This window comes from Phalacrocorax carbo, chromosome 3 (assembly GCF_963921805.1).
Source record: "Phalacrocorax carbo chromosome 3, bPhaCar2.1, whole genome shotgun sequence".
NCBI lineage: Eukaryota > Metazoa > Chordata > Aves > Suliformes > Phalacrocoracidae > Phalacrocorax > Phalacrocorax carbo.
Genome location: NC_087515.1, coordinates 65,206,820 through 65,232,228, shown reverse-complemented (window position 1 = coordinate 65,232,228; position 25,409 = coordinate 65,206,820). Strand labels below are relative to the sequence as shown.

Sequence of the window (25,409 nt, the reverse complement as noted above, 5' to 3'; positions counted from 1 at the left end):
GCAGCCTTTTTCTTCTGTTGTAGGTTGAATGTGATATGGCAATCATGAATTAATTTTTAATGTCTTTTAGGCAATCCATCAATGACACAGCTAAAAAGTACAGATACTGTGAACGTTCACGACTTCTTGCCTTGATTCTGCAATTATTTCAATAAGTATATAAAGAATAGAAAATACATATGTACCATGAGTGTCTTTAAATTGTGGACAAAAATTACCCAGCCCTTTTCTGATGTAGTTATAAAGCTGTATTTTGCTTAACACAGAGGTAAGAAGAACTGAAGCTCTTAATTTTGTCTGGAAACCATTCTCAACCTACACCTCACATCTGTTCTGACCTCTGTAAGGCAGCCAGTGGAAAGTATACATTAATGCTTTCTACTGAGCCAGGCTTTCTGTCTTGCTGCTGAGAACAGGATTAAGCATCTAACAGGGAACAGGAGAGGAATCTTTCAATTTCTCTGTACTTCTACACTATGAACAATGAAATTCCTAAATTGCAAGGATACGTGATTTTCAACGGAAGTGATGGCAAGTGGTGTCCGTGACTTAGAACACTTGTCTGCTGTGCTCTTCACGTATCATCTGTGACATGCCAAATCAGAACAAGACTTCAACGATATACAATACTGAGGTGCTTCCTTTGGAAATTATAATTGTTCTGCAACAAATGAGGATAAATCAAATGTCAATTCTCTAGTCCAAAATCATCTGTTATCTGAATGCATGTCAAATTCTAGGTTTTAGAATAACTTATGTACAAGACAAATAGTGATCATTTATTATTTTCTTTTACTGTGGTTGTGTGTGTTTGGATGGTAATTATACTACAAATGGGCAGCTAGCTGTCTAAACAGCTGTTTGCATCAACATAGTTTGGGAGGCAAACTTGTTTTCTCTAGCCCTCTGTGTGGCTGCACCTCCTTGTGTAAATATTCTCCCACAGTCGATTAGTTCACATAAAACTGGTTTCTCTTATTTCTCCAAAGCACCTGGAGCTCAGGGATGTATTGATGCAAGAAGAGGCCTGGCCACAATCCTTCTGTATTGCATTTGGAGATGGTGAGGGGTGATACAGCGATACACACACATGATACCTATTAATATGGAGACAGTGATAATACCAGTGCAGTGCCCGTTAAACTAGTGTTGTGCTCTGTGTTACACTGTCCTTGTGATCCAGCTCCCCTGAACCTCCACTTTCTTCTCCCTAATGCTGTGGGTTATCACCAGCGTGTCGTGCCATATCACATTCTGCTCCTTCCTTCCAACTGGCCAGAGGCAGTTAGATCTGAACAGGCGTGCCTGCTTTGTAGCATCGATCTGGTGATCCCATGAAACGTTGCTGTACTGATGGTATCATGTCTCCTCTTATGGCATGAGCATCACTAAAATTTTAAAAGCTGTAATATCTTACCAGTTGGAGGGAGGTCATAGCCAAAATGTATGCACTTGAGCGGCATCCCCTGAAGATAATTGAAATCTAGTTCTAAATTCTTCCAGCTTTATAGATAAATTCTTGATCATCTGTCAAGTTTCGGTGTACAGGTTTGTTCTGCTACCTGTTCTCTATGTGCAGCTTATGCAATGTGCTGCGTTAGCTATGCCAACACAGCAGGCAGGAGAACAGGCAGGAGCAGGGCTGCTGAAGTTGGCCTAACCAGTATAGCCAAAGATAAATGCAGATGATGTCCTTAGTGAGGCTATTTTGCTATGTATTTTGTTGTTCATTTAAATTAATTGTACACCTTCAACAGGCCCAGAAATGTTGACTGTTTCGTATAAAAGTAGAGTTACATCTTGTGGAAGTGTACAGAAAAAACAGAGACTCTCTTTCTGCCTTTTTTCTTTTGATCATTAGCTCTTACCTTTTACACTTAATTGCCAAGGAACTGATAGCTTCCACCCAGCTGTTGTGGCTATCACACTGCTATAGTTATATCACTACATGTACTTCATTTTAATCTCTCCTTATGGTCCTTCTCCAGGATGCTACTAAAGTTATGCAGTTAGTGATCCTTTGAGATTAAAAGATCCTACAGCATCTGTTCTTTTACTTAATTTCAGAGTGGATTTTTGCATGGAAAGGTTTAACATTCGCAGCTGGTTACATTTGATCAATTTGAACTCCTTTTACAGAGTTTGGAGTGGGGAAAGGGAGGTGACATTTCCTACTAGTGTTTATTTTATGTCTTTCCCAAACCATTAAAATTAAACTTTCACTGCCTAAGTCACATTCATGAGTAATGGTCACTCTTTGCCATTATCAGCAGAAGTCTCATCCTAAGGTGTCTGAAAGGTTGCTGTCAGGCATCACAGTTCTGTAAAAGCTGCAAGTGTACAGAGAGGAAAATGCACTTTAATTTTGATTCTGAAGTACTGGGAAGAGGTGGGAGGCAGCAGTTTCTCAGTAAATGTGTTGTATGTGCATTGTATTTGATTCAGCGGCTTACAAAAACTTGCTACTTCTGTGATCCTCATCTTTTAGTCAATATAGTGGATTTTTTCTTTTCTGCATGATCAATAGATCTGTTTGAGAAGTCCCTGTGAATTGCGCTAGTGAAACTCAATGGAAGGCAACAGGATTTTGCAGCTGTTACCAAAACATTGTTTGGCTTATGCTTATCTGTGATTATATCCCACAAGGAAACAACTTACCTTAACTCTGACCTGAAGGATGAGTCTGAAGATTGGATAGGGTCGTTAGAAAACATAGTTTCACTGCATGTAAATTCACTGCATTTGGGGTCGCCAAGGTTAGTGTCAGCACAGAAAAGGCATTTTGCAGTTCCAATGTATCTTCTACAGAACTTAAAATTTACTTCATTGATTAAAAACAGTGCTTGAAAGAGTGGGAAGATCTGTTTCCCGTTATGTGTAGAGTACAGAAGAACTGCTACAAATTCTGTGCAGATTCTGATTTTATTTCTCTCTAACCTGCAACTCCCATCTAGTTTTCCTTTATGTCTTACTGATGAAACGCACACTCAGAGGACTTGCATTTAGAAATGTGTAGTACAACTACCAAGTCATTTTCCTGTTGCCTGTGTCAGGGCAACAAATAAACGTTGAGGCAGCTCCCTGTTTTTTAGATCAGTTCTTTGTGACATATCTTTGCAATCTGAAAAATAATGCCTCTCATGTCTTTTATCTTTTCTCTCCTTAAGAAAGAAATGGATTTCTTAAGCAGTATTTGGAACATCTGTTTCTGATAACTGTAGTTTGAACCTAGATCTTTATAAGAACTTCTGGTCCAGGGCTTGTTTTATTCTCTCTTTACTGGAAATAATAACTAAATCAATGTGTGGGGGTTTTTTTCAAAAGGAAATTGAAAAATTATTGGTATTACTGCACATTGAAAATGTTTTAAATTACAACCTTCCATCACTTTCACTCTCATGTAAAGGTAGGCGTCGTGTGCAGTTCACTCTGACAACGGTTGACCAAACAAAAGGCCACACTAGTGGTTCGGATTTTCTAGTACAGAATAGGTATTGAATGCATTTAAACTCATGCATGATCCATTATGCACTTAACCAACCAGTTTTTATGATCACCTGTGATCATTAATTTGGTGAGTAGCAAACCTGATAGCTTGCCTTATCTCCACTAAATCTCCATCCCACATGCTTACAGAGGATGCTCAGGACCCCTCAAAAATACATAATGATGATATAAATAGACCATTAAATTCTGTATGAAAAGACACAGAAGATAGGAAACTAAAAGGGGAAGGGAGACACAACATTAATGGAAGTGAAAAACTGAGTACTTTTTCCACTGTCTCTTCTACAGAAGAAAGACAGGTCTTACTAGTTTTATTTGAAAATGGGATGGGATGGAGAAAAACTGAGAAGAGAAATGGGTCACTCTCAGACACATTTGCGTATTATCCCGTGACTTATTATGAGCACTCTGGAAGCTGAGTGGCACCAAGATACTTCCAGAAATACTAATCTGGAGAGGTCTGTACTTTCTTCTGATTAAACCCCTTCATGAAGGGGTCCTGTTCTTTTGAATGTATTTAGTCTTGGTTAGGGCTTGGGGGTTTATTACACCTTCGAATATTGAAAAAAGTTAGCTATTAACTTGCAAGATCTCTCTCGGTTTTTTGCTTCCTCTGAAGAGTCAAGAGGCAGAATGTCATGCAGGTAATTGTACTAGACTGAATGGATTGCCCTCGGGTGCTGGAAAAGGTCTAAGTCTATTGCAAAGCAAGATGATTGTGATGAATAGGAAACAGAGGGCCTGTCAGAGGAGTAAATCAGTTAGTGAGTCAATGGAAATGGCTTTGAAAAATGGATGGATGTCAATATTAAATCAATTGGTGGGAAATGTTGTTATACTCTGGGACAAGAATAAACACTTCAGTAAAATACAGGATAGCTGTTTCCTTTGAGTTAAACTACGAATTTCTAGTCAAGTGATCAGCTTCCTGTGATGACTGCAGTTTTTCATTTGTTTGCTTGCTCTTTGGCTTTACTTGAAGGGGAAATACAGTGATGCCTATTTTATGTGCTTCAAATAGACTTGCTTAAATCTCTACTGGCAGATAACTTGGCATGATGTTTATACTGCAGTAATAACAGTACAGTACCCCTAGCATATATGCTAGTACGGCAATTTTCCTACTGAAATAAATGCATTAGAGGCAAGTAGTAAATGGCATTTTGCTAGACTGCCTTTGTCCCATATACCTTTTAGTTATAATTAAAATTACCAGGTTTAGAATGCTTTTTCTGTTTGTGTTATTTCTTGATATAATTTACCAGTCAGTGTTAGATAGAATATTCTTGTTTTACAATTAAGCTCTAGTTATTCTCCTTTTCCGTGCAATTTCTGATAGTTAAATTTCTACTATAGCAACTTCTATTCTGTAGTTACAAGAGCAATTTAGTATTCATAAATGATAATGAACATTGCATGGCATATGGGTGCCCAAAATGTTCAGTAGTATAAGGATATTATAATTTATACAGTCCTTTGCAACTGAAATAAACTGTATTCTACTGTTTGCATGTCAGCTTTAAAAAAAATGCAAATCATGCACGCTCTAAATAATGAAATTGGTGAGATTTGTTTCAATCTGAGAATAAAATTTGTCCTCAGGACAGTAGATATTTTCACAGAAAGACAAACCTCCCTGCTTTCATGTTCTAATGGCGAGGACTTTTATCAGGTACGCTCATAATGTGTGAGTCCGTTCTCAGTTTTCCTTTATCCTTCATCCTACCAGAGGAGGATTTTCTCTGCCTGTTAGCAACATCATCTCATTGAGCAAAATATAAACTCTAGGAACTTATGGCTTTTTTTATGCCGTATTTGTTTACTGTAGTGTGCGGGATCAGCCCTCATCCCAATTCCTGTTGTTATTTTAATATTTAAATTAAGTAGCATGTAGTTTATTAAATAGCTAAAGTGCTTTGAAGTCTGTATTAAAAATGTTCATATGTCACATGAGAACTGGCATTTCTAAGCACTTATATTCAACACCCTATGTTCTCCTCTTCTGGGGAAAGGCATACAGTGGTCATAAGACCATTGCATAAGTCAGATCATAAGAAAAAAGGCAAAATTAAAGGAGACAGTTTGTAAACTGATGCAGTAGCTGCATGAACAGGCACTTGTCTTTATCCCAGGTTTCATTTTAGTCATTTGTATCTGAGGCAGTGATAATCTATAAGGGGCACATAATCTATACAAAGGGGCACATAGCAGCGGCCCATCAGTTAATGCTGGCTGCCGCACTGTTAGCTTACAGTTGTCCCCTTTCTCTTACAGTCTTGGCCATAGTTTGAAGAAAGTATGGAGAAATGGAAATGCTATTGCATTTTGTAATGCTGTAGTGTTCCAGTTTGCCGTACATACCTGTTTGCTGTTCTTTGCATGTGTATTTTCATCAAGGCTTCTGATATCAGTATTCCATTATAGACTTCCTGCTGCACAGGAGAACTTGATACGCTGTTATTTGCTGTAGCTTTTATACTGCTTTTGTTTGCTGGTTGTGTTTTCATCTTTCATGTGCTATCATTAAGTCAATGAGTTGGGCAAATTACTGCAAGTGATCCTTTTCAAACTTCCTTTTAATATCCCGTTTATTTTTAGTGTTGCTAGATTAAATGGTTCTATAACTATATTTGTTCAGAGGCTACTTCAAGGATGCTAATTACATTGATAACAGGTGGGAATTCCCATGGGATTTTTTCCAAATGTTATCTCTGTTTCTTGTTGCTTTATGAAAGTAGAAAGTGTTCCCTACAGAAATACAGATATTGATCCAGAGCTGTGGAGGCTATTAAAAAAACCCTGTGTTTTATGTGATTGCCAGTTTCTACATAGCATTTAGTGGAGAACTCAAATTTTCTTTTTGGTATGATTTGGGGGACTGCAATGCAGCAGAACATTGTATTACACAAAGCCCTATTATGTTGTATGAATAGACAGGCACGTCGTCAAGAGATTTTTTGATCCGTTTAAATGTATGTGGAAAGCACTTCAAATAACTAAGCAGAACCAGCTAAGGAAGCAATAAAAATGAATAATACTGCAATATAGTAAACACAAATGGGCTAATTATAGTCCAAAATCAAATATTGAAGTTGGATTTCCAAATTTTAGTGTGCAGCTGTTCATTCTGGCTCTAGAAGAGAACAGGAATTGCAGCCTGCAGCAGAAGGAAGCGTGTTGTGCAGAGGATCCAATACTGTATCCTTTGTGATCCCAACTGGAAAGGACATTGTAAAGATAATGCAAGATGGATTCAGCCAGATTTACTGGCATACATTTGTGGTGCTCGTCAGCTTTTTCTATTCAGCTCTCTTCTTTCTTCTTCCCTTTGCCTTAGGTCTTGTCTCCCACAGTATTTTGTGAATATATATTATAGATCATCTACTTGAGTAATTGTCAGTGTGGTTAACCCTTTTACTTTGTTAAAGACTCTGAAGTGCATTATCAAATAATTTTCAAACCTAATGCATTCTGTAGTCGTCTTCTGTGGAATCTTGTAATTTATTAAAATCTTTTAATGCTGTAGAATTAGGTTAATCTTCTGGTTTAGTGATTTTAGGTTCAAACCTGCACTGAGAATAGAGCTTGGGGCTTGCAATTCAGAAAAGTTTCAGTTATACTGGAATCAGTTGCTGTGTTTACAAGATACCATTGGCACAAGTGGCATCATGTCTCATCAGATGGGGTCTAGGTAGTGCTTGAAGCAACACCATGACCCCCCCCCCAGTTCTCAATGCTCATTAAATATACATCTCCTCAACAAAAGACAATACAGTGATCTCATAGCTTATCAGTGTGAGACTGAAGTTCTGGCTTAATTCTTCAAGAAACTTCCTGCGTCATTTTGGTCAACTTCTTTGTTTTTCCATTCCTCAGCTCTCCATTAGGAAAATATCTACCACAATTTTCCCTACCTGCAAGTATAAGACAGTTGTTCAGATTTGTTCATGAAGTGTTTAGATATTGTGGTCAAAGGGCCCTGAGACCCTGTAAAGAGAAGAAATACCACAAGGTCTGAACTTCTGTGTGTCCTTCCTTCATTTCATTCTCAGTTATGTTATTTAGCCTATTTGGAACAATCAGTTGAAACCCAAAGCTTTCCCTGCTTTCCTCATGGGGAGTATGAAAAATAGGAGATTGTGAATTTTCATGCACCTCAGTAAAGTTAAGACAAAGTTTTAAAAAACAAATCTAAACCAACTGCATTGTTATATAATTTTGAAGCATTGTAAATCAGAGCACCAACCAGCATTAACTCCACAATATGCATTCATTTCTTCTAAGTTTCTTCTGATTTTTTGTAAAAATGACACTTATGAAGGATCTAAATAGATTTTGGTTTACTTTGTAGGTGGTGGACTGTGCTTGGGATGAGCTAATCAAGATCTACACTCCATCGTGTCTGGCAGTTCCTGTCTAGAGAGAAAGTGAGGAGGATCTGACATACCAGGAGCCTTTCTCTCTTCCCCCACAACCAGACTTGTGCTAAAGTGTCAACTGTGTCACTAATCTTAGTGTCTCCTTTTAAGTAAAACTCTGCTTGAATGGAGTGTTGCACACTTAAACACGTGGAGATTTTTAGGGCTTGGTTTACTGTACAACTGTACTTGAGCCAGCAAAACGTTCCAACAGCTACTGAATGGCTGAAGAGTGGATGTAGCAGATACAAGCTGGTGTCTTTACAGTAGAATCACCAGCACAATTTTTGATCTGTCTAGCTAATGATGAGAGAAGAGGCCTGATTTTTTTCAGTCCTTATAAAGAATAAAAGTAACTGGCAGTGTATTTTGAGATAACGTCACTATAGAAAAGAAAAAAGTGGCTTTTTGCTGTAAAGTACTGTAATGTCAACTGAGGTTTGTATCATTCGGATGCATTTATGTTTATGTTTTGCTGTGGCTCATGTTGCATTATATTCTTGTGCAATATGACAAATACTCTTGATAGACAGTAAATGTCATAGCTTACAGCCAGCTGATTCACTTGACCTTTTTGATTGTCGCTTCACAAAGACGGTAGAGGTTATATTCATGCATTTTCCCCTTAGATCTCCATGAGTAAAACAGTTGATGAAGTCATGCAGAAAGATACTCTGATGATAGAGAAAATATTTAGGGAAAAATTAAATACATACAACACTAGTTGGATCTCAAACCTCAAGATTTAGAGATAGGACAACCATCTTTTTTATTTGACTTATCTTCTATTTTCACTTAGAAAGCTTTTCCAAGAGAAGAAAGAGGAATGTGGCCATATATTCAGTGTTTCTGGGCCTCTGACAGCCCGGCCAAAGTGAGAGCTGATGTCCAGACCAGTTGAATGTACATACATGCAGATTAACTGCGTGGCATAAGCATAGAAGAGCTAGTGTGGCCAAGCTATTATGCTTACTTATATGCCCAACATGTTATAGGTATGTTGAGCGCTTTGCATGCCCACTTTGACTCCTCAGCCCACATGCTGGTATTTTCATCTGAGTTTTTCTGGGGCAAGTACGGGCATCCAATTTTTATGCTTCTCCAGTCTCTTTTGAATGCTCTTTCAGGATCCAACTGTGATAATCCTGCAGTTCTCACTGGTATATGTTAGACTTCTCTCCCGGTTTCCTGCTAGCCTTTGTTGTCGTTGTTGTTAATTACCTTCTTAAAGCTGTCTCACTTCTGCTGTTACCCCATATCATCAATCCGTACCATCAAAAGACTCTGCAGGTCAAGTCTGCAGATCTTTGGTCAGGTTTTCATAGTCTCCTATTAACAACACTTCTGGGTTGCACCACTCATACATCAGGCAATAGCAGACACTGCCAGATCCGCTGGATGCTTTGAAGAAATTAACAAAAGGATTCACTGGAGCCAAGACTTGTGAGTTGCAAGGAAGGAATGATTGCGCTATCTTGGAGAAAGAGCCAGGGAACTTGCAGGTAGCTATGGGGAGATAAGCATATGTTGATTTGGTGTTAGGGCAAGAAAGAAGGAAACCTCTTCTACAACATGAGAATTTGGATCCTACTAGGATCTTATGTGTGTCTGGGTCAGTGCAAACTGACCCAAAATGCCGCCATCTTGAGCTGAATTAATAACAAAAGTAGATTTTCTTTTTCTTGTAACAGTGTGTTGCACCAAATTCCAAATGTTTGCTGCACTTTAATTCTGTGTGCTGAGGAGTGATGCAACAATAAAGTTGTGCTGCGTACAGCTTTCAGTAATGCCATGGGGCCATAAAAACTGATTTTAGGCATTAAAATTGAGTATTTCAACCTTAATAGTTAATCCACTCTTTTGCTTTATCTCCCTTTTCTGCTTAGCCTACATGTTACTTGTATGAGCGAGTGGAACATTTTGGTGCTGGGTATATATCTTATATGCCTGTTTCGGGGGGGGGGGGGATGTTCCAGAATGCTGCCATAGCCTGTCAGTTGGAAGGGCAAATTCAGAAAACCTAGCACAGGGGAGGTAAAAAATGGAATTCTGAACCTGCACACTCAACACATGGATTCAACCTTCTTAACTGCCGCCTTTCCCCTCACATCCTGCTTAGCTTCAGTGCTGAGGGTTGCTGCATCCAGATTTAATTTTCTTGAAAAACAAGCGCATCCAGAAGATGCACATAGTAAATAAAAACTGTGGCCTTTAATCTTTCTGCGTGGTCTTTGCATGGAGAGAATGTGCTGTAACAGATTTGCACTGTAACAGAAGAAACCAGTCTGGCAGTAGTTGTTGCTGATTCTTAATTCTCAGGGACTGTTTGCTGTAATTATTTTAAATAAATACTTTTTATTTTATGACCATAATGCTAGCTTCTGATCTGAAACAGGCCTTTAATGACAGCAGTCTTAAAGATGTAACATGTTCTACTTTTAAACTTGCTCCCGTGGAAGATTTTGTTTTATGGGAGCCCATAAGTTTTTCCTTGGTTCAAGAAACGTATTGATAATCGTGCTCTAAAGGGGTGGATTTGCTGTTCTACAATGCTATTAAATTAACTGCACACAGTATCTTTGGCTACACTCTTGTATTCGCTTCCCCAATTAAGAAACATTGATCAAAAAGTAAATGCACTGAAAGATACTGAGAGTATCTTGTAAGTAAAGAGTATTGTAATCATGGTTTATGTCTTGTGTGAATACAGCGTGACAGTCACATTTTTCCTCTGTGCTTTTAGAGACCATACTTCATGCAACTTTGCCTAGCTCTGTGTTTTTGAAATGCTCTGCATTTTGATAAAGAAAAGCTATTTTAAATGATTCTTTGCGTATGCTTGTGCAGACTACATGTCAGAGACAAGTGATCGCTTTCTTTTAGTCAAATACAGTGCTGGCCTCAAACTCTGCTGCAGAGGCATGGGTGTACCAAGCCTTTCAGTAGCACTGTTCAGTCTTGAATGTGCTCAGGGTCATGTGAAGGAGCATGGTTGCAACTCGCACAACACTGCCTATATACCTCATGGTTGCATTGGACCCCAATTAAAGCAAACTGTCCATTAATTATTTTATATAGATATTTATCATTTTCATCCAAGAAACCATTTAAAAAGTTATGCCCTTAGGAATTTTGACACCAGTTTGCTCCACATTTTTTTTTCTCACCTATGTCGTTGTACCTTAAGGCATCATAATAATCTCATTACTGTAAGGAACCGCAGAGCTGTTCATTACTATGATCTCTGCCCCACTGCTAGGTCAAAATTTTGTAACGGAGTCAACTTACGAACAGAGCACCCACTGCTCTCTCTGGACACAAGAAGAGCTAGCGTGAGGGAAGTAGCTTCACTGCAGTGTTACCTCAGATAACGTCCCTGTGTTGTTTTATACAATCCCCTCACAGTGAAATGCAGGAGAACTTGTCTCCTCTGAGTGTAGAGGGGGAGACTAGTACTGGCCTGGCCTGAATCCATGCTGAGAAAGGGTTGGTTTGGCAAGGGACAGCACCTTCCCCTCCACCACCTCCTTGCTGTGTTTTGGCAAGACTAAAATTAGGAGCACCATGAGAAATGTTGCAAGAGAAGCTGGCCTCGCAACACAGGTCACTCCCAAGAGTTAGGATACAGTCATTGGGACACAGACATTTTGAGCTCCCAAATTTAGCCTTGGTGCCGCCTCACCTGGAGTACTGTGTGCAGTTCAGGGACCCAGAATTTAGGAAGGATGTGAAGGTCCTTGAATGCGCCCGGAGGAGGGCAACAAAGCTGATGAAAGGGCTGGAAGGCATGTCGTATGAGGAGCAGCCAAGGACTGAGGGGCAACCTTACTGCTCGCTGCAGCTTCCTCAGGAGGGGACGTGGAGAGGGAGGTGCTGATTTCTTATCCCTCATATCTAGCGATAGGACACGTAGGAATGGTTCGGAGCTGCACCAGGGGAGGTTTAGACTGGACATTAGGAAGCATTTCTTTACCGAGAGGGTGGTCAGACACTGGAACGGGCTTCCTAGAGAGGTGGTCGATGCCCCAAGGCTGTTAGTGGTTAAGAGGCATTTGGACATTGCCCTTGACAACAGGCTTTAACTTTTGGTCAGCCCTGAAGTGGCCAGGCAGTTGGACTGGGTGGTCATTGCAGGTCCCTTCCCACTGAAATAGTCCTGTCCCATTCCATTCCGTTCCTCCTTATATGCTTGTTTTTCTCTTTCAATCAGGGAAGTATTTAGCCCCCGGTGCAGACTTGCAGCCTGATCCTCTGCAATGTCAGAGACTCTCTTCGCTAGTGATTATTTTACTGGTGAGGGGACAAAATTGTTTCTTCCAGAGGTTGCACTTAAGTGGACTCCCAATTACAACAGTATTTCCAGAAAGCACGATTAGACTTTTTTCCATCTGCACTTATTTGGCAGAAGGAGCTTTTTTTTCCTCCCATGTGCAAACCCTGTCACAGCGATCCACACGTTCCTTTAAATTGTGCTCTGTGTGGGCTTGGGATGAGTCCAAATGGAGGCTGGTATAAATGCATTGGCACAGTTCTTCAGTGGGTTTTGAAGCCAGACTCGGTTTCCAGTAAGTTTAAATAAGAGTTTCAACATTTTTATGCCTTAATATTTCAGGCCGCTTAACTGTGAGTTTACATGTTATGCTGCGGTGCAGCTGCTGAAGTGGGGGAAGGCCGCCGAGGTGGGGCGCCCCGTGACACCAGGGTGGTGACCACAACTGGCACGTCATTTTGCCTGAAAAATTCTGGGGTTTGGTGCATGCTTTCTTCCCACCCTGAGTTAGCAAAGATTAAACTTCCAAGTACCCTGATCGCATCTGTGGCTTTTGTGAGTGAGGTAACCTGAGAAATTCAGATAGGTATTTCTCTCGCACCTTTTAAGGAGGAATACACACAGAGTCCTGGGTATTTTCAGTGTTTTAATATTTCAGTCAGTGGAGCTTTTCATCAATAGAAATGTAAGTACTCAAATATTATTAAAACTAAAGATTTGCATTTAAAAAGAATATTAAAATACTACTGCCTTGGTGAGAAAAAGAGAGAGAACAAAATGGAAAATAAACTGTTGTGGCAAATAATTAGGGAACACTTGGGGACAAAAGAGGAAAAGCCAATTTAAAATAGTAGATATCAGGAAAATGCTATAGATTCTGTAAAGATGAAGAAAAGAGGTGAAGGAGGAAAAGCGGAGCTGCAGTTTGAAGTCAGGTGAGTATTATACTGGTCCTCAAGAAGTCAGCCTTGTTCTTGCATTAATGCCAGGCTCTGTAGTGGGAACGGGGAAAGGAAGGAAGAAAAGAAAAGGCAAGGCAAGAAAGGGAGCAAGAACAGTAGCTTGATAAATACATTAATAAATTGAAGATTGAAAAGTAAAAGGCAGGCAAGCTGGAGGCAGCCTCTGGTGAGAAAGAATATTTAACCAGGAACGTGTTTCAAAAAGTAGGGGGAAGGACTGCTACGTCTGCACCAGTCACGGGCAGAGTCGGCAGCGGCTGCTGGCCTCCTGGACAAGCACGGCCGACGGCGCTGGAGTGCAACACGGGCTTGCACTCAGCTCCCGGCTTCTGGAGGCAGACTGCAGGTTAGCTTTCCAAACATCGCTTCTGTCTCCATTCACATTTACCCCAATGACTGAAAAGAAGTTCCTATACTCTTTGCTTAGAGGATAATAGTATTCTTCCTCTGGTTTACCTCTGTTGTTTAATTTCAGCGGGACCCATGGTTCCTCTCCTTCATTACAGATTCTCATCTTCAAATAGTCATACCTTAATTACGGATTCTCATCTTCAAATAGTCATACCTTAATGTGTACCTCTGTTGTTCCATTTTATAAACCTTGCCCTGCCTCCTTGCGCTGCCTGTACCAGCTCCACTGCTAGCTATAACCCAGGGAGTTTATAACACATCAGTTGGTGCAACTGATCCCCACGACCACGGAGGGCCCCTTACTGCAGCGGTAATCCCGGGCACACACAGCTTCTCTTGGGTCGGATGACGAGCCCAGGTTTTCCTGCCGCGCTTCCTCACTAGCGGGGTCATTTCATGCGCGCTCGCTTGCCTGGCAGTCCTAACGCCTGCCTGGCCCTTGCTGAGAGCTCTTGGCTTCAGCACTCCTTTTCTGCGAGTGCTAGAGGTCTGACCCAAACACCGAGCTGTACTTTCTAATAAGAGTTTCCAGTGTGATGACTGGGAAGTATAGCTGGCTTTGGAAGCTGGGGATGTCTAGTGAGGCCTATGGACTGAGCCAAGACTGAAACGTAACATTTTTCTGCAGAAATCGCACAGAGAAATACTTGTGCCTTTTTTCTACTGCTGAAATGCGTGCTGTGCGTGTGCTGAATTCCGTACAAGCCCACCAGAACTGGGGGTGCTTGTCATGTTCTGGTCCTCTCTTTTTATGGGAAGTCTTCCAAAAACAAGCTTTGGGAGTCAAGTGTGCCATTTTCCCCAAAGCTGTTTTTTTCTAATACCATTCCCGTGGAGAGAGGGAGAGGCTGGTTTTGTTTAAAATAAAGAATAACGTTGCTAATCTCATATTGATGGGTGAAAGGTAGTCTTAACTGCTCATGAGAGAGACCTAATGTGTATGACGTTAAATGAAAGCTTAAGACTATAAGGCAGCTCTGAATAAAAGTATAGTTTTTAACCCCTTACGTTGCCTGACACTGCAGGGGGCAGGAAAGGACTAGTTACCTGCAAGGAACTGCTTTTGCTTCTCCTTCGAGTCGAGGTGATCTGTTGCAGCCTCCTATTAAAACCTTCATCTGGCAAGTCAGGAGAAAGGATGAGCTTACATGAACTTCACCAGACTTTAAAATATCACTGTCAAAGACTTGGGGTGGTTACCAATTTTTAGTGACTTTTCAAGGGAAGTCCCCATGCTGGAAACAGGTTCCCGTCTCTCCGCCCGAGAAGGGGCTCCCTTTGGCGAGCGGGGGGGCGAGCCAGGGCGAGCCAGGGCGAGCCGGGGTGGGGGTGGGGGCGGCACCCCAGGGCGAGGAAGCGGGGGGCTGGAGGCGGGGTGCCGCCGGAGGGAAGGTGGGGGCTCTCTCCTGGGAGTACGTACGCTTTTGGGGAGAGAAAAGCGGTACCACCGTGCTTGTGCACGCGCGGGGGGGCTCGCACTGGCCTCCCCGCCCCGGGAGACGTGGGCTTCCCTACAGCGTTTGCCGCCCTGGCTGAAAGCCACCGCCCGCGCCCCGCCGGGTTTGGGGGGGCTTCCCACCCCACCCCACCCCCCCCGAGCCGGGGCGTGCTCCGGGGGACGCCGCGGGGCGAAGCTGGGGGGACACCGGGCGGACGGCGAACTTGGGGGTGGGACACGACACACGACTGAACACCGAAAGCGGCGGCGGAGACGCGCTGGGGATGGCGCGGGGACACACCGGGGGCGGCGGCGGGGAGGGGACAGGCGGGGCAGGGGAGGAGGGGGGACACGTCGGGGGCGGCGCGGGGGGGGGGGTTACCCACACGTCGGGGTGGCGGCCGCCCTGCCGGGAGCGCGCCCTGCCTCCGCCCGCCCCCTGCCTCTGCCCATCGCCGTGCCCGTCGCCGTCCGCCCCCGCCGCCGCCGCCGCCGCCCCGGCGGGTGGCCGGGCAGTGCCGCGGGCCCCGGCGGCGGGGCCGTGCGCGGGGAGGATGGGCCGGTGGCGGGGCCGGGCGCGGGGCGTCGCGGTGGCGGTGGCGCACGGGCTGTGCTCGGGCTCGCTGAACATCCTGCTGAAGTTCCTGCTGGCCCGCTACCACTTCGCCTTCCTGACGCTGCTGCAGTGCCTGAGCAGCGCGGCGGCGGCGCTGGGGCTGGAGGCGCTGCGGCGGCGGGGGCTGGCGGCGCTGCCGCCCTTCGGGCCCCGCCTGGCGCGCCCCTTCGCCGCCGTGGCCGCCCTGGCCACGCTGCAGTCCACCCTCACCCTCTGGTCGCTGCGCGGCCTCAGCCTCCCCATGTACGTCGTCTTCAAGCGCTGCCTGCCCCTCGTCACCCTCCTCACCGGCGCCCTGGTGCTCCGCGACGGCATGCCCTCGCCCGGCGTCCTCGTCGCCGTCCTCATCACCACCTGCGGCGCCGCGCTGGCCGGTGAGTGGCACCGCCACCGCCACCGCACCGGAGGGACGGGGCGGGGCGGGACGGGACGGGGCGCCCCGACGGCGGCGCCTCCTCGGCACCGGCGGCCCCCGCCGCTCCGGCTGGGCTTCGGGGCGGCGGCGGACCGGGGGGAAAGGTGCGAGGGTACGGGGGGCCTGCAACCGCGGGTGGGCGGCCGCTGCAGCCCCGCTGCGGCAGGCGCAACCGTACGGGGGGCAGGGGCAGCTTTACGGGGGCAGGTGGGACCTTGCGGGGGCGGATGCAGCCCCGCCGTGCCGGGTGGAATCTCACGGGGCTCGGTGCGACCTTACGGAGAGCGGAGCATCCTCACGGGGGTCGGTGCTGCCCCGTAGGGGTCGGTGTAAACCTATGGGCGTAGGTGCAACCGTACGGGAGTAAGCGCAACCTTATTGCAACCCTGTTAGGGAAGGTGCAACCCTACAGAGGGAGGTGGGGTCTTACGGGGGGTGGGTGCAACCTTACAGGGGTAGGTGTAATCTTCCGGGGGCAAATGCAACCCCCTGGGGGCAACTCCAGCCCAAATGGGGGAAGTGCAATCTTGCAGGGGTTAGGTGCAAACTTTTGGGTCAGCTGCAACCCTGTGGGGCCAGGGGCCCTACCTGTGTTGATTTCCAGCTGAGGGGCAGGTGGGGTGGGAGGCAAAGCTGGCTCTGTGTGGCCGGGCAACGCTCCTGGGTTGGGCCTGTCCCAGGGAACAGAGCACACACGTATAGCGAGTCGCTCAATCTGCAAAGCAGCTTGACTGGGGGCTCAGCAGGGGGGCTCTCCCTGTGAGAGCCCCGCACAGCTTGGCCTTGCTGGGAGAACAGGAGGGCTGAAGGAGGGCCGGGAGACTGGAGGGCAGGCAGCCCAGCCAGCCGGAGCTGATATGTGCCCGCACCGGCGGGAGGATGCCCAGCGTTGCTGTGCGTATGTGCAATTTCAGCTGCAGATCTCTGGTAGTGTCTTCAAAATAGGGAGAATGCGATCTGATTTTGGCTGCGGGATTTAGGGGGAGAGTGGATGACATTCAGTAGGTTTACAGTGCGCGCACGTGCACGTACACACAAGATGTATCTGTTGGGAGGTAAGTGTGTCCAGCCTTGGGAAAAGCACAACAAATCCTAGGAGTTATGGGAAGGGCACTGGTACCTGTTTCTTAAACATCCCCCAACCCCAAAAGGTGCTCTCTTTATGTCTCGCATGCAAAAACCATGCTTGTTTCTCTCTGATTCTCCCGACAGGAGCTGGTGACCTGACCGGGGATGCTATGGGCTATGTGACAGGCGTGCTGGCCGTGCTGATACATGCCGCCTACCTGGTGCTCATTCAGAAGACCAGTGTAGACAGTGAATATGGACCCCTGACAGCTCAGTATGCCATCGCTGTTTCAGCCACCCCTTTTCTCATCATCTGCTCCTTTGCCAGCATGGATTCCATCAATGTCTGGTCATTCCCAGGGTGGAAGGACCCTGCCATGGTATGCATCTTTATTGCTTGCATCCTGATTAGCTGTGCCATGAACTTTACCACCCTTCACTGCACTTACATTAACTCGGCTGTGACCACCAGCTTCGTAGGGGTGGTGAAGAGCATAGCAACCATTACGGTGGGCATGGTGGCATTCAATGATGTGGAGCCCACAAAGTTATTTATAGCCGGTGTTGTGGTCAATACCTTGGGGTCTATCACTTACTGCGTGGCCAAGTACATTGAGACCAGACGGCAGAGCAATTACGAGGACCTGGAGAAAGAAGCGAGAGAAGAGGAAGGGAAAAGACAGGCTGGGGACCAAGCACTGTTTGCGATGGAGGCGATTTCCCAGGAGAAGAGGGCTGAGGAAGCAGCAGTGGAAGGATCAGCCACGGGGGCCAGCCAGAGTGGAGAGGAAGAGAAGGACAGCACTGAGAAACCTGCCAAGGGACCAGCGATCCAGGGAAAAGCCACTGGCACGCAAAAAGAGAACAGGAGCTCGCTGAAGGATGCCTATCTTGGAGTGTGGAGGTTGGTGAGGGGTGCTAATTATATAAAGAAGGATTATTTGATAGAAAATGAAGAGCTACCAAACCCTTAAAAACCAGGTTTGAAAACCTATTGCGTGAGGACAGACACCTGCTTCTCTGTACAAGGGGAAAGGCAGAGCATACATTTCCACATCAATGCTGACAAATCCAAATCATGTAGGGTGACTTTACCTCATTGTCAAAAAGCAAAAGGTTAGAGTTTGCTCATGCTTTGGGCTTGCTTTCAGCTGCTTTCAGTACATCAGTTTAGACCCACCACAGCTAAAGGTACCGAGTCCTCTGCTGTGGATGCAGAGAGAGTTGGGTAACGGCAAGTCACGGGGTGCTTGCCCAGCAGCCTGGGCCATGGGGGACACCAGTACCAGTAAGTTAGTCGGCAGTGCCAGTGACACGGCGGTAGCCTGTAGCTTAGCTTGCGTCTAGAGCCTTGTGATTTTAACACCAGTTGGAGGCTCTGTCGGTGTGCTTCCATATCTGTATCCATCCAATTATAGGTACTCAATATAAATATATTCCTGCAATATATAAGCTCCTATTAACTGTACTTTTATGTGCTCCTCTGTGTCAATACAATTGCAACAGAGCCAGGGGTTGTGCCACTTTGATTATATTGGTGTAAAAACACCCTCTTAACTGAAGAATTGAAACTCTCCCTGATTCTGTGGCCAGGCTGGGCCTTGGACCTGGTTTACATTGGGCGGTTTGTGTCTTCAGCAGAAATACTTCTGTCTTATGGTGGTGTACATGAGAGCAGAAACAGATCTGAACTTTTGAGAAGCTGTGGTCGGCAAAAGAAGGATGTTTTTCTATGAGCTTTAACTACCTGTGGCATTGGGAATATTAGTCTGACACAAATAAAAGGGATTGGAAATGTTGGACCGTAGTGATTTCATTTGGGAGGGCTATTAAAAAAATCGGGAGACAGTGTGTGCCTTGTGCTACCCCCTCCTTGTTCCCTAAAGTCGGGTGAATCAGAACCTGGCCCGGAACCCAGGTGTCCTCTCCATCTCAGTCTCTCAGAAGTACAGGCTGATAGAACTGGGGACACCACCTCTGCTGGAGTTCCCAGGATTGCCTTTGCAGGACAGTTTTGCTGTCTTCTGGCCACCTGTTGGGTTATGGCTTCATGCATATCAGCCCTTGCTGTTCCCCTGTGCTGTGGTGTCCCGTGGAGGAGCGTGGGCAGGCAGGCAGGGAGCTGCAGTGAGCTCCTGCTGATCGCATGGCTGAGCACTCACGGGCCAGGATGCTCCGTGTGCTTGGCACCGAGACGTCCGTGGCTTTGGTGGGAGCTGCTCCCCTGTGCCCAGACTGTCCCTGTGGGCTGTGAGGGCAATGCTGCCTCTCCATCCTGGCCCTTCCCATGCTCCTGTGGGAAGCTGGGAGCAGGCGCTCCAGTGGGGCCTCTACTGAACATGCTAATATTTTGTACCACATACATTTAACGTGAAAGACTGGGGAAACAAGCAGTTGAGTATTTCTTAGCCTGGGGATACCCTTTTGGGAGATGGGAGTCTTCAGGTCAAACCTTTGCTGAGAACTAGGCAGAGACGAGGTTTGACTCTGAGTCTTCTTCATCCCAAAAGGGTGCCCCAACCATCAGGCCATCTTGACCACAGGCTGAAACAAGTTCTTATCATCTCCTGAAAAAATGAGCCAAGTTTGTTGTTGTTGTTATTATTGTTATTAATATTGCTGTTGTTGTTATTTATTAAGCCACTGAACTGAAAATCAATTATTCCCACAGCCCTAATTAATCAGTGCCTAGCCCAATGCCTTCTCAAGCCAAGCAGGCAGCATTAGCCTCACAGCACGTTCAGCAGTGAAATCTGAAATGAGCAATTTACCCAGCAGGGAATATTTGCAAAACTGATCTCTGGGGGAGCTTTAGATTCTTGTCAATAAATGCAGGCAGAAACATTGCATGTTTTCTGAGTGAGTGCAGAAATTGGGTGACCTGGCATCACCCGTGAATTTTGAAAGAGATGGTTATAAAGACATTCAGGGTAAAAGCCTGTCATTGCTGAGCTGGTGGATGGGGCACGGAGATCTGTACATCACACGGCATGTATAGCTTGTGTTTAAGATTTGAGAGATGCTGGCTGTATGCCAAAATGCATTTACTTTCTGTTCAAGCTCCACGTGGCATTTTTTTAAATAAAAGCACTATTTGTTGTTCAGAGGCTAACATAAACGGGAGTTTTGCTAGTTTTACAAATGATTCCTAGACTAAAGAAGTTTGCGCCTATGAGTTATAGTTGCTGTATTACAGAACTCATTACGATATTGAACTGCATTGTAATCATACAGATGGCTGAAAAGAAACCCATATTTCCAATCGGTCCTCACTGTGCTCGGAGTTTTCTGTCCACAAGAAATGTGAATCTTTTTACCATCTGGATGCCAGTCTTAGATCCCATAGCGTACACTCCATGTTTGGCACATGCTGCGGAAAGCTTTCTCCCTGGATTCTTGTTGCAGGACTTTTTCCTGGGGGAGTTCAATGTTTTGCCGCTTACTGTTTTTGAAATATTAGTAGAAACTTGCAAAAATTCGAACAGTTTTGACTGTTAAAAAAGCTGCTGTTATGGTGTGGTACATTTGCATGTATAGTCGAAATGTGATTATATTGTATTCTGTTTATACCTGTAAATTCCCTAAATTAGAACGGGAATTTGGCAAACGCAATCCACTTTTTCAGTAAGAGAGACAGTCGCACAATAAAATAAAACTACTGCCTCGTGCTGAGGTATTTTAATAGCATCAGCGGAAGACTGCAGAATGAGATGTGGGAATAAAATGCACTGCTTTCCAAAAGCCTTCTGGTTTTCTTATTGTTGCTACTCCGGGGTGCTTATTTTTGGTTCATTTATAGTTATTCTTGCGCCTTTGTACCGTCCAAGTTTCCTCAACATGTGACCACACACTATAAATACTGTCATGGACAGAGGGACTGAGGACAGACAAAGGAACACAGGAATCTGAAGTGGCTGAGTCCTCTGTACAGCTTGAAGTTTCTGTGGCTCTCAGCAGTGATTTCTTTGGATATATATTTAAGATGATTTAGTGTCACTAGTGTAACTGCTGTAACTTTGGAATAAATAATAATAAGATGATGCTCATTTTTAATAGTTATATTATGAAATCATTGCATTATTAAAGGATTTAATATAGATTTTATCTTACAGTGTTAAGTATTTGTATTACCAGCTATGTCACATGGCAACCCTAGGAGATGACTTAAGCATTAATTTTTAGTTGTTTGCTTTGGATGAGAGGTATGTAATGTGCCTGTGGCTGAAACTGGGTTATGCCAGACACTGGGGCTGGTGATTATTGCAGAATTCATCTTAGAGCTCCACACAAATGTGCCTGCAGGACGGTTTAGAGAAAGAAACTGTCCTTGTTCCAGGATAACAAATGAACCTGATGCACAATGACTGCTTTGAGAATAAACATTAATTTCAGTGTCAACACATCATCGAGTAACACCTGCTCTAGCACTACTATATACACACACACAAATACACATGCAACAGGACAACGAAAGCCAGACTGGCTATATTTTCTAAAATACATTATTTTCTGAAAGAAATTAAAGAGAGGCCAGATTATTTGGATGCAGGGACAGTTAAAATTTCTAAGGGTAATTAAAAAATTTGCAGACGTCACTGGCAAACTGATCCTGCATTTGCCATCACTTCCAGGAGGAAAATGAACAGCAACCTACAAAAAAGCAGGTGAGAGTGAAAAGAAATTTTACAGTTTATTAAGCAACACACTACAGCCCTGCGTATGTCTGGGGGTAGTTTATTGCCAGTGCTTAACAGCCTCCCGTAATTTGATTATATCTGTTTGCTGCAGGCAAAGGCTTCAGTAGGCAGAAAGGTGCAAGCCCGTCAGCTCTGGGCTGCAAATTAAGCGTTGAACATTTTGCTGCTTGTCGTGGTTAAGGTTTAACACCACAGATTCCCATCTCCTTGCCCCCTCTGCCTGTGTTCCATACAGTTTCACATACTACTTTGAGGTTTCTTCTGTGTTTTTTTAACCTGAAGCCTCTAAGTGTGGTGGAGGCAGTCAACTCTGCCTCTCAATTAGCTGCTATATTCATGCTTCAGTAACTTATTGGAGGTCATCAGGGAGCTTTTCACTTCAACCTCATGCCTGTCGAGAATTGATGAGTGTGCACATGCCCTCCTTTCTCTTCCCTTGTTCCCGCTGTATTTCCCAAATCTTGCTTCCAGTGTCCAGCCTGAAAACCTCTGCTGGTGGTGGAGTACTCAGCACAGAGACTTCTGCCATGCTATGATATTTTTATTTTTTTTCTAGAAGGGGAGGGAGGGGATGGACCAGCAGGATCTTGTATGTCCAGATTGCTTCTTGTTACCTTTGTGCATGTTTCTGCACAACAGCTCCCTGCTTATCAGCTCCCTATATAGCTCAGCCATGGCTGCGTACCAGCTTCTTGTGGAGCTGGCTCAGGGCTGCGTACCAGTATCCTGCGGAGCTGGGCTGTGCACAGGATAGATGCAGGAGTGAGGGCCCTCGCTCTGCCAGCCAGCCAGTACCGAAATCTGCTGGTCATGCACACCAGCGTGGGTATTTTTTACACATGTAAAACCAGAAGGAGTAAGGTTCTTCCTGCACTGCTGCTCTGCACAGTAAGAGCATTTTGAGTAATAAATCTTTAACCTGAAAAGGGGTTGCCGTCATTACCACTGTTGAGCCAGGCTCTTTTTTATTATAGATGGAGACTAAGAAAGCCAGACACACTTCAGTGCTAGGCTTCATGTCTGAATAGGAGAGACTGTGCCTGAGATGAAAGCCCAAGTAGAGAGCATGAAACCACTGCTCGAAGAGGTACATGGGACTGAGATTAGAATGGATGGGGAAAACACAAGAGTTACAAATTAGGACAGATGGGGAAAATGTTGAGAGTTTGCAGAAAAGCAAGGTGTTTCAGTTCATATCCCTCTCCTACACTCACATCCCTGGGGAGCTGGAAGCCAGCCCCTCCACCAGATTTCAATTTGTCACTGTTGTTACATGGAAAGAAATAGCGACAGCATCAGAAAAACAGGACCAAACAGTGCAGTGAATGTGCAGTGAATGCACCTGAATATGGGGCCCTGGAAGAGTGATACACATGAAGTGCAGAGTGAATGACCTGGCTGGGGGAAGATGGGTGGATCTGCTCTTTGTGGTACTGTGATTTTTTCTTACTGGACAGATGTAAGAAATTCTGCTCTGGGCACATTAATTTCATTGATAAGTTTGTCCTTTATTAAATAAAAGCAATGTCAAATTCTCTTCTCAAAATTACACCTTTTTTTTGTCAGGTGCTATTGATTTTGCTCCTGAGAAAACAAGACAGATTTCAACAATTCTTTTAACAGAATTCAGGATTTCTCTGAAAAGAGCGATAACTGCTAAGGTCACAGGCTGTTTCTAACCTGACATGGGAGGGAGTCAAATGAAAGAGAATAATGAGCTGGAACTGGTCATGATAGCAAACCACTCAGGTTTACCAGCTGCTGTAAATATTGAGTATCATCAATAAATAAAAACAGCTACAGGGTGCTGTGTATATCACCATTAACTCCTTGTGATTGAATTGGCTTTAATTCTCTTAAGTGAATTTTCGGTCTTCAGAGTATCTCTGCAAATGTGTCCTTATGGTCTGTCCAATTCCAAACAGTGTACGGTTAAAACATTAAATATGCTATGGTTTTTATAATTATGGTTATATAATATGGTTAAAATGTAAAATATGGGTTTTCCCTTCTAATTATCACACCACTAGCCAGCCTGGGCTCTGAAGGAGACAGAGGTTCCCCCTGTCAATGCACCTTCTTGAGCGAGTGAATATTCAGTGGCACAGAAAAGGTCCAACAACATACATTATTACAAACATATGAAAAGCGGCTAAATATGTCCACATCACAATTTTACAGGAAAAAAGGTTGCATTTCTTCAAGCATAGTGGCTGACAGACCACTGGGTGTGGATATTCGCTGAACACCAGAAGGCTGATGCACACACAACACACCACAACTGACGGTGCACAGTCACACTGCTTTGGCCCTGGGATTTGCAATATTTTCTAAACCAAAAGAGCCTGGGATGCATTTGCTTGGCATCATGGAGTAAACTGCTTAACTTGGGGAAGTTGGGGTGCAGGTGTCTGTGAGGAGCTCCTCTCCAAAGAATCACCACTGCCAAGCCAGAAGCACATTTCAGGGATTCCTGAGGCAGGGTTGGACTTTCAAAATTGCTCATCTCTTTTGTTGGGTTTTTAAAATTAACAACAGTTAAGCATGAGCAGAATGGCCTGTAATATCTGGTTGTCTCCTGGGGTGCCTTCTGGATGCTGAACTCAGCTGAACCACTTGAATTTTGCAGTGGCTTGATCAAAACAGGGCTAATCATGCTGCATCTAGCTCTGTCATCCAACACAATCAGTGCAGTTTCTTTTGCCGTTTGGAGGATCTACTTAATGGTGATTAAGTACACCTGTATACTCATAAGGGTCTTCTATAGAATCAGCTGCTCCAAATATTCAACGCTACTGTTCAGGAAAGATACTAAGCAATAGCTAGCTACTGAAGAGCAGTCTTGGTTCCGTGTGTATGTGTCACATTAAATTTGTTCCCTCTGGTTTATCATGTTTTCCTTTAAGACATGGAAGATGAAAATGACAGCTAGAACTGGCTTTTTGACAGAAGGTTTTGCAGGAGGATTTTGTATTATTTGCTGTCCAAGCTTTAGACCTTCCCCAGGTTTATCTACTTCAGTGCCATTCCTCAAAACTTGCAAATTTTGGTCTTGACTGAGCTTTGGTGTTGATTTGGCACCATTGATTTTTTAGTCTCTTTCTGCAAACTTCACCTCTGCCTGTCCCCCTGTGGCTCTCAGGTCGGCCACAATGTAGTCCTGGGCCTGGCACACACCCTGTGAGTCCTCTTCAGGGAAATCAAAGCAGCTACAGCTACAGCAGACAAAATCAGCAGATCCCACTCTCCTGGATAAAGACAAGGACATGCCATTCTGTGATTGAGCTTCTTCTGCATTTATACTCATCACAAACAAGCACGGCGAGTAGGGCCTTCAGAGCCAAGGAGGCTTTGCTGCATCCTTGCATTTAAAGCATGAGTTGAAACTGGAGATTATTTCTTGGTGCGGCTCATCTTGGTGCATTGTATAGATCCAACGTGCTGACATGTAAATTGGTGAACTTTGAAGACTGAGGCTGCTGTGTGAATGCGGATTCCTAGGTGGCAATATAGAGCAGTCACTGCAACATCTTCCCAGTTGCCATCACAGGTGCTCTCATTCAGTAGTTCCTGCCTTTTTACATACATTAAAGCATATGTTTATTTT

General features: G+C 44.6%; 2 protein-coding genes across 4 annotated transcripts in view; both read left to right on the top strand.

Annotated features, from left to right (window-relative positions):
- The window catches only part of PEX7 (peroxisomal biogenesis factor 7), a 54,488-nt gene extending 43,987 nt beyond the window's left edge, over positions 1 to 10,501 (top strand). For 2 of the 3 annotated variants that reach the window (XR_010372196.1, XM_064447191.1), the window contains one exon: positions 7,859 to 10,501. Coding sequence is in view for 1 of the 3 variants with exons in the window: in XM_064447191.1 (XP_064303261.1) it covers positions 7,859 to 7,927 (69 nt within the window). In the remaining 2 variants the exon portion in view is untranslated. Of the gene's footprint in view, positions 1 to 70; positions 3,788 to 7,858 lie in introns of those variants that run through there. The other variant, XR_010372197.1, reaches the window with a different exon arrangement.
- A 5,021-nt stretch (positions 10,502 to 15,522) lies between these two features.
- Positions 15,523 to 20,846, top strand: SLC35D3 (solute carrier family 35 member D3). The gene is made up of 2 exons (XM_064447189.1): positions 15,523 to 15,996; positions 17,250 to 20,846. Exons 1-2 carry the CDS (start codon positions 15,561 to 15,563, stop codon positions 18,077 to 18,079), a joined length of 1,266 nt encoding a protein of 421 aa, XP_064303259.1. The 5' UTR covers positions 15,523 to 15,560; the 3' UTR covers positions 18,080 to 20,846.
- The last annotated feature ends 4,563 nt before the right edge of the window (positions 20,847 to 25,409 follow it).

Bases quoted from the DNA above. Each gene is read 5' to 3' on its own strand.
- SLC35D3 (XM_064447189.1), top strand. From the start codon at position 15,561: ATGGGCCGGTGGCGGGGCCGGGCGCGGGGCGTCGCGGTGGCGGTGGCG. The intron at 15,997-17,249 runs GTGAGTGGCACC...TTCTCCCGACAG, and splicing joins CTGCGGCGCCGCGCTGGCCG to GAGCTGGTGACCTGACCGGG.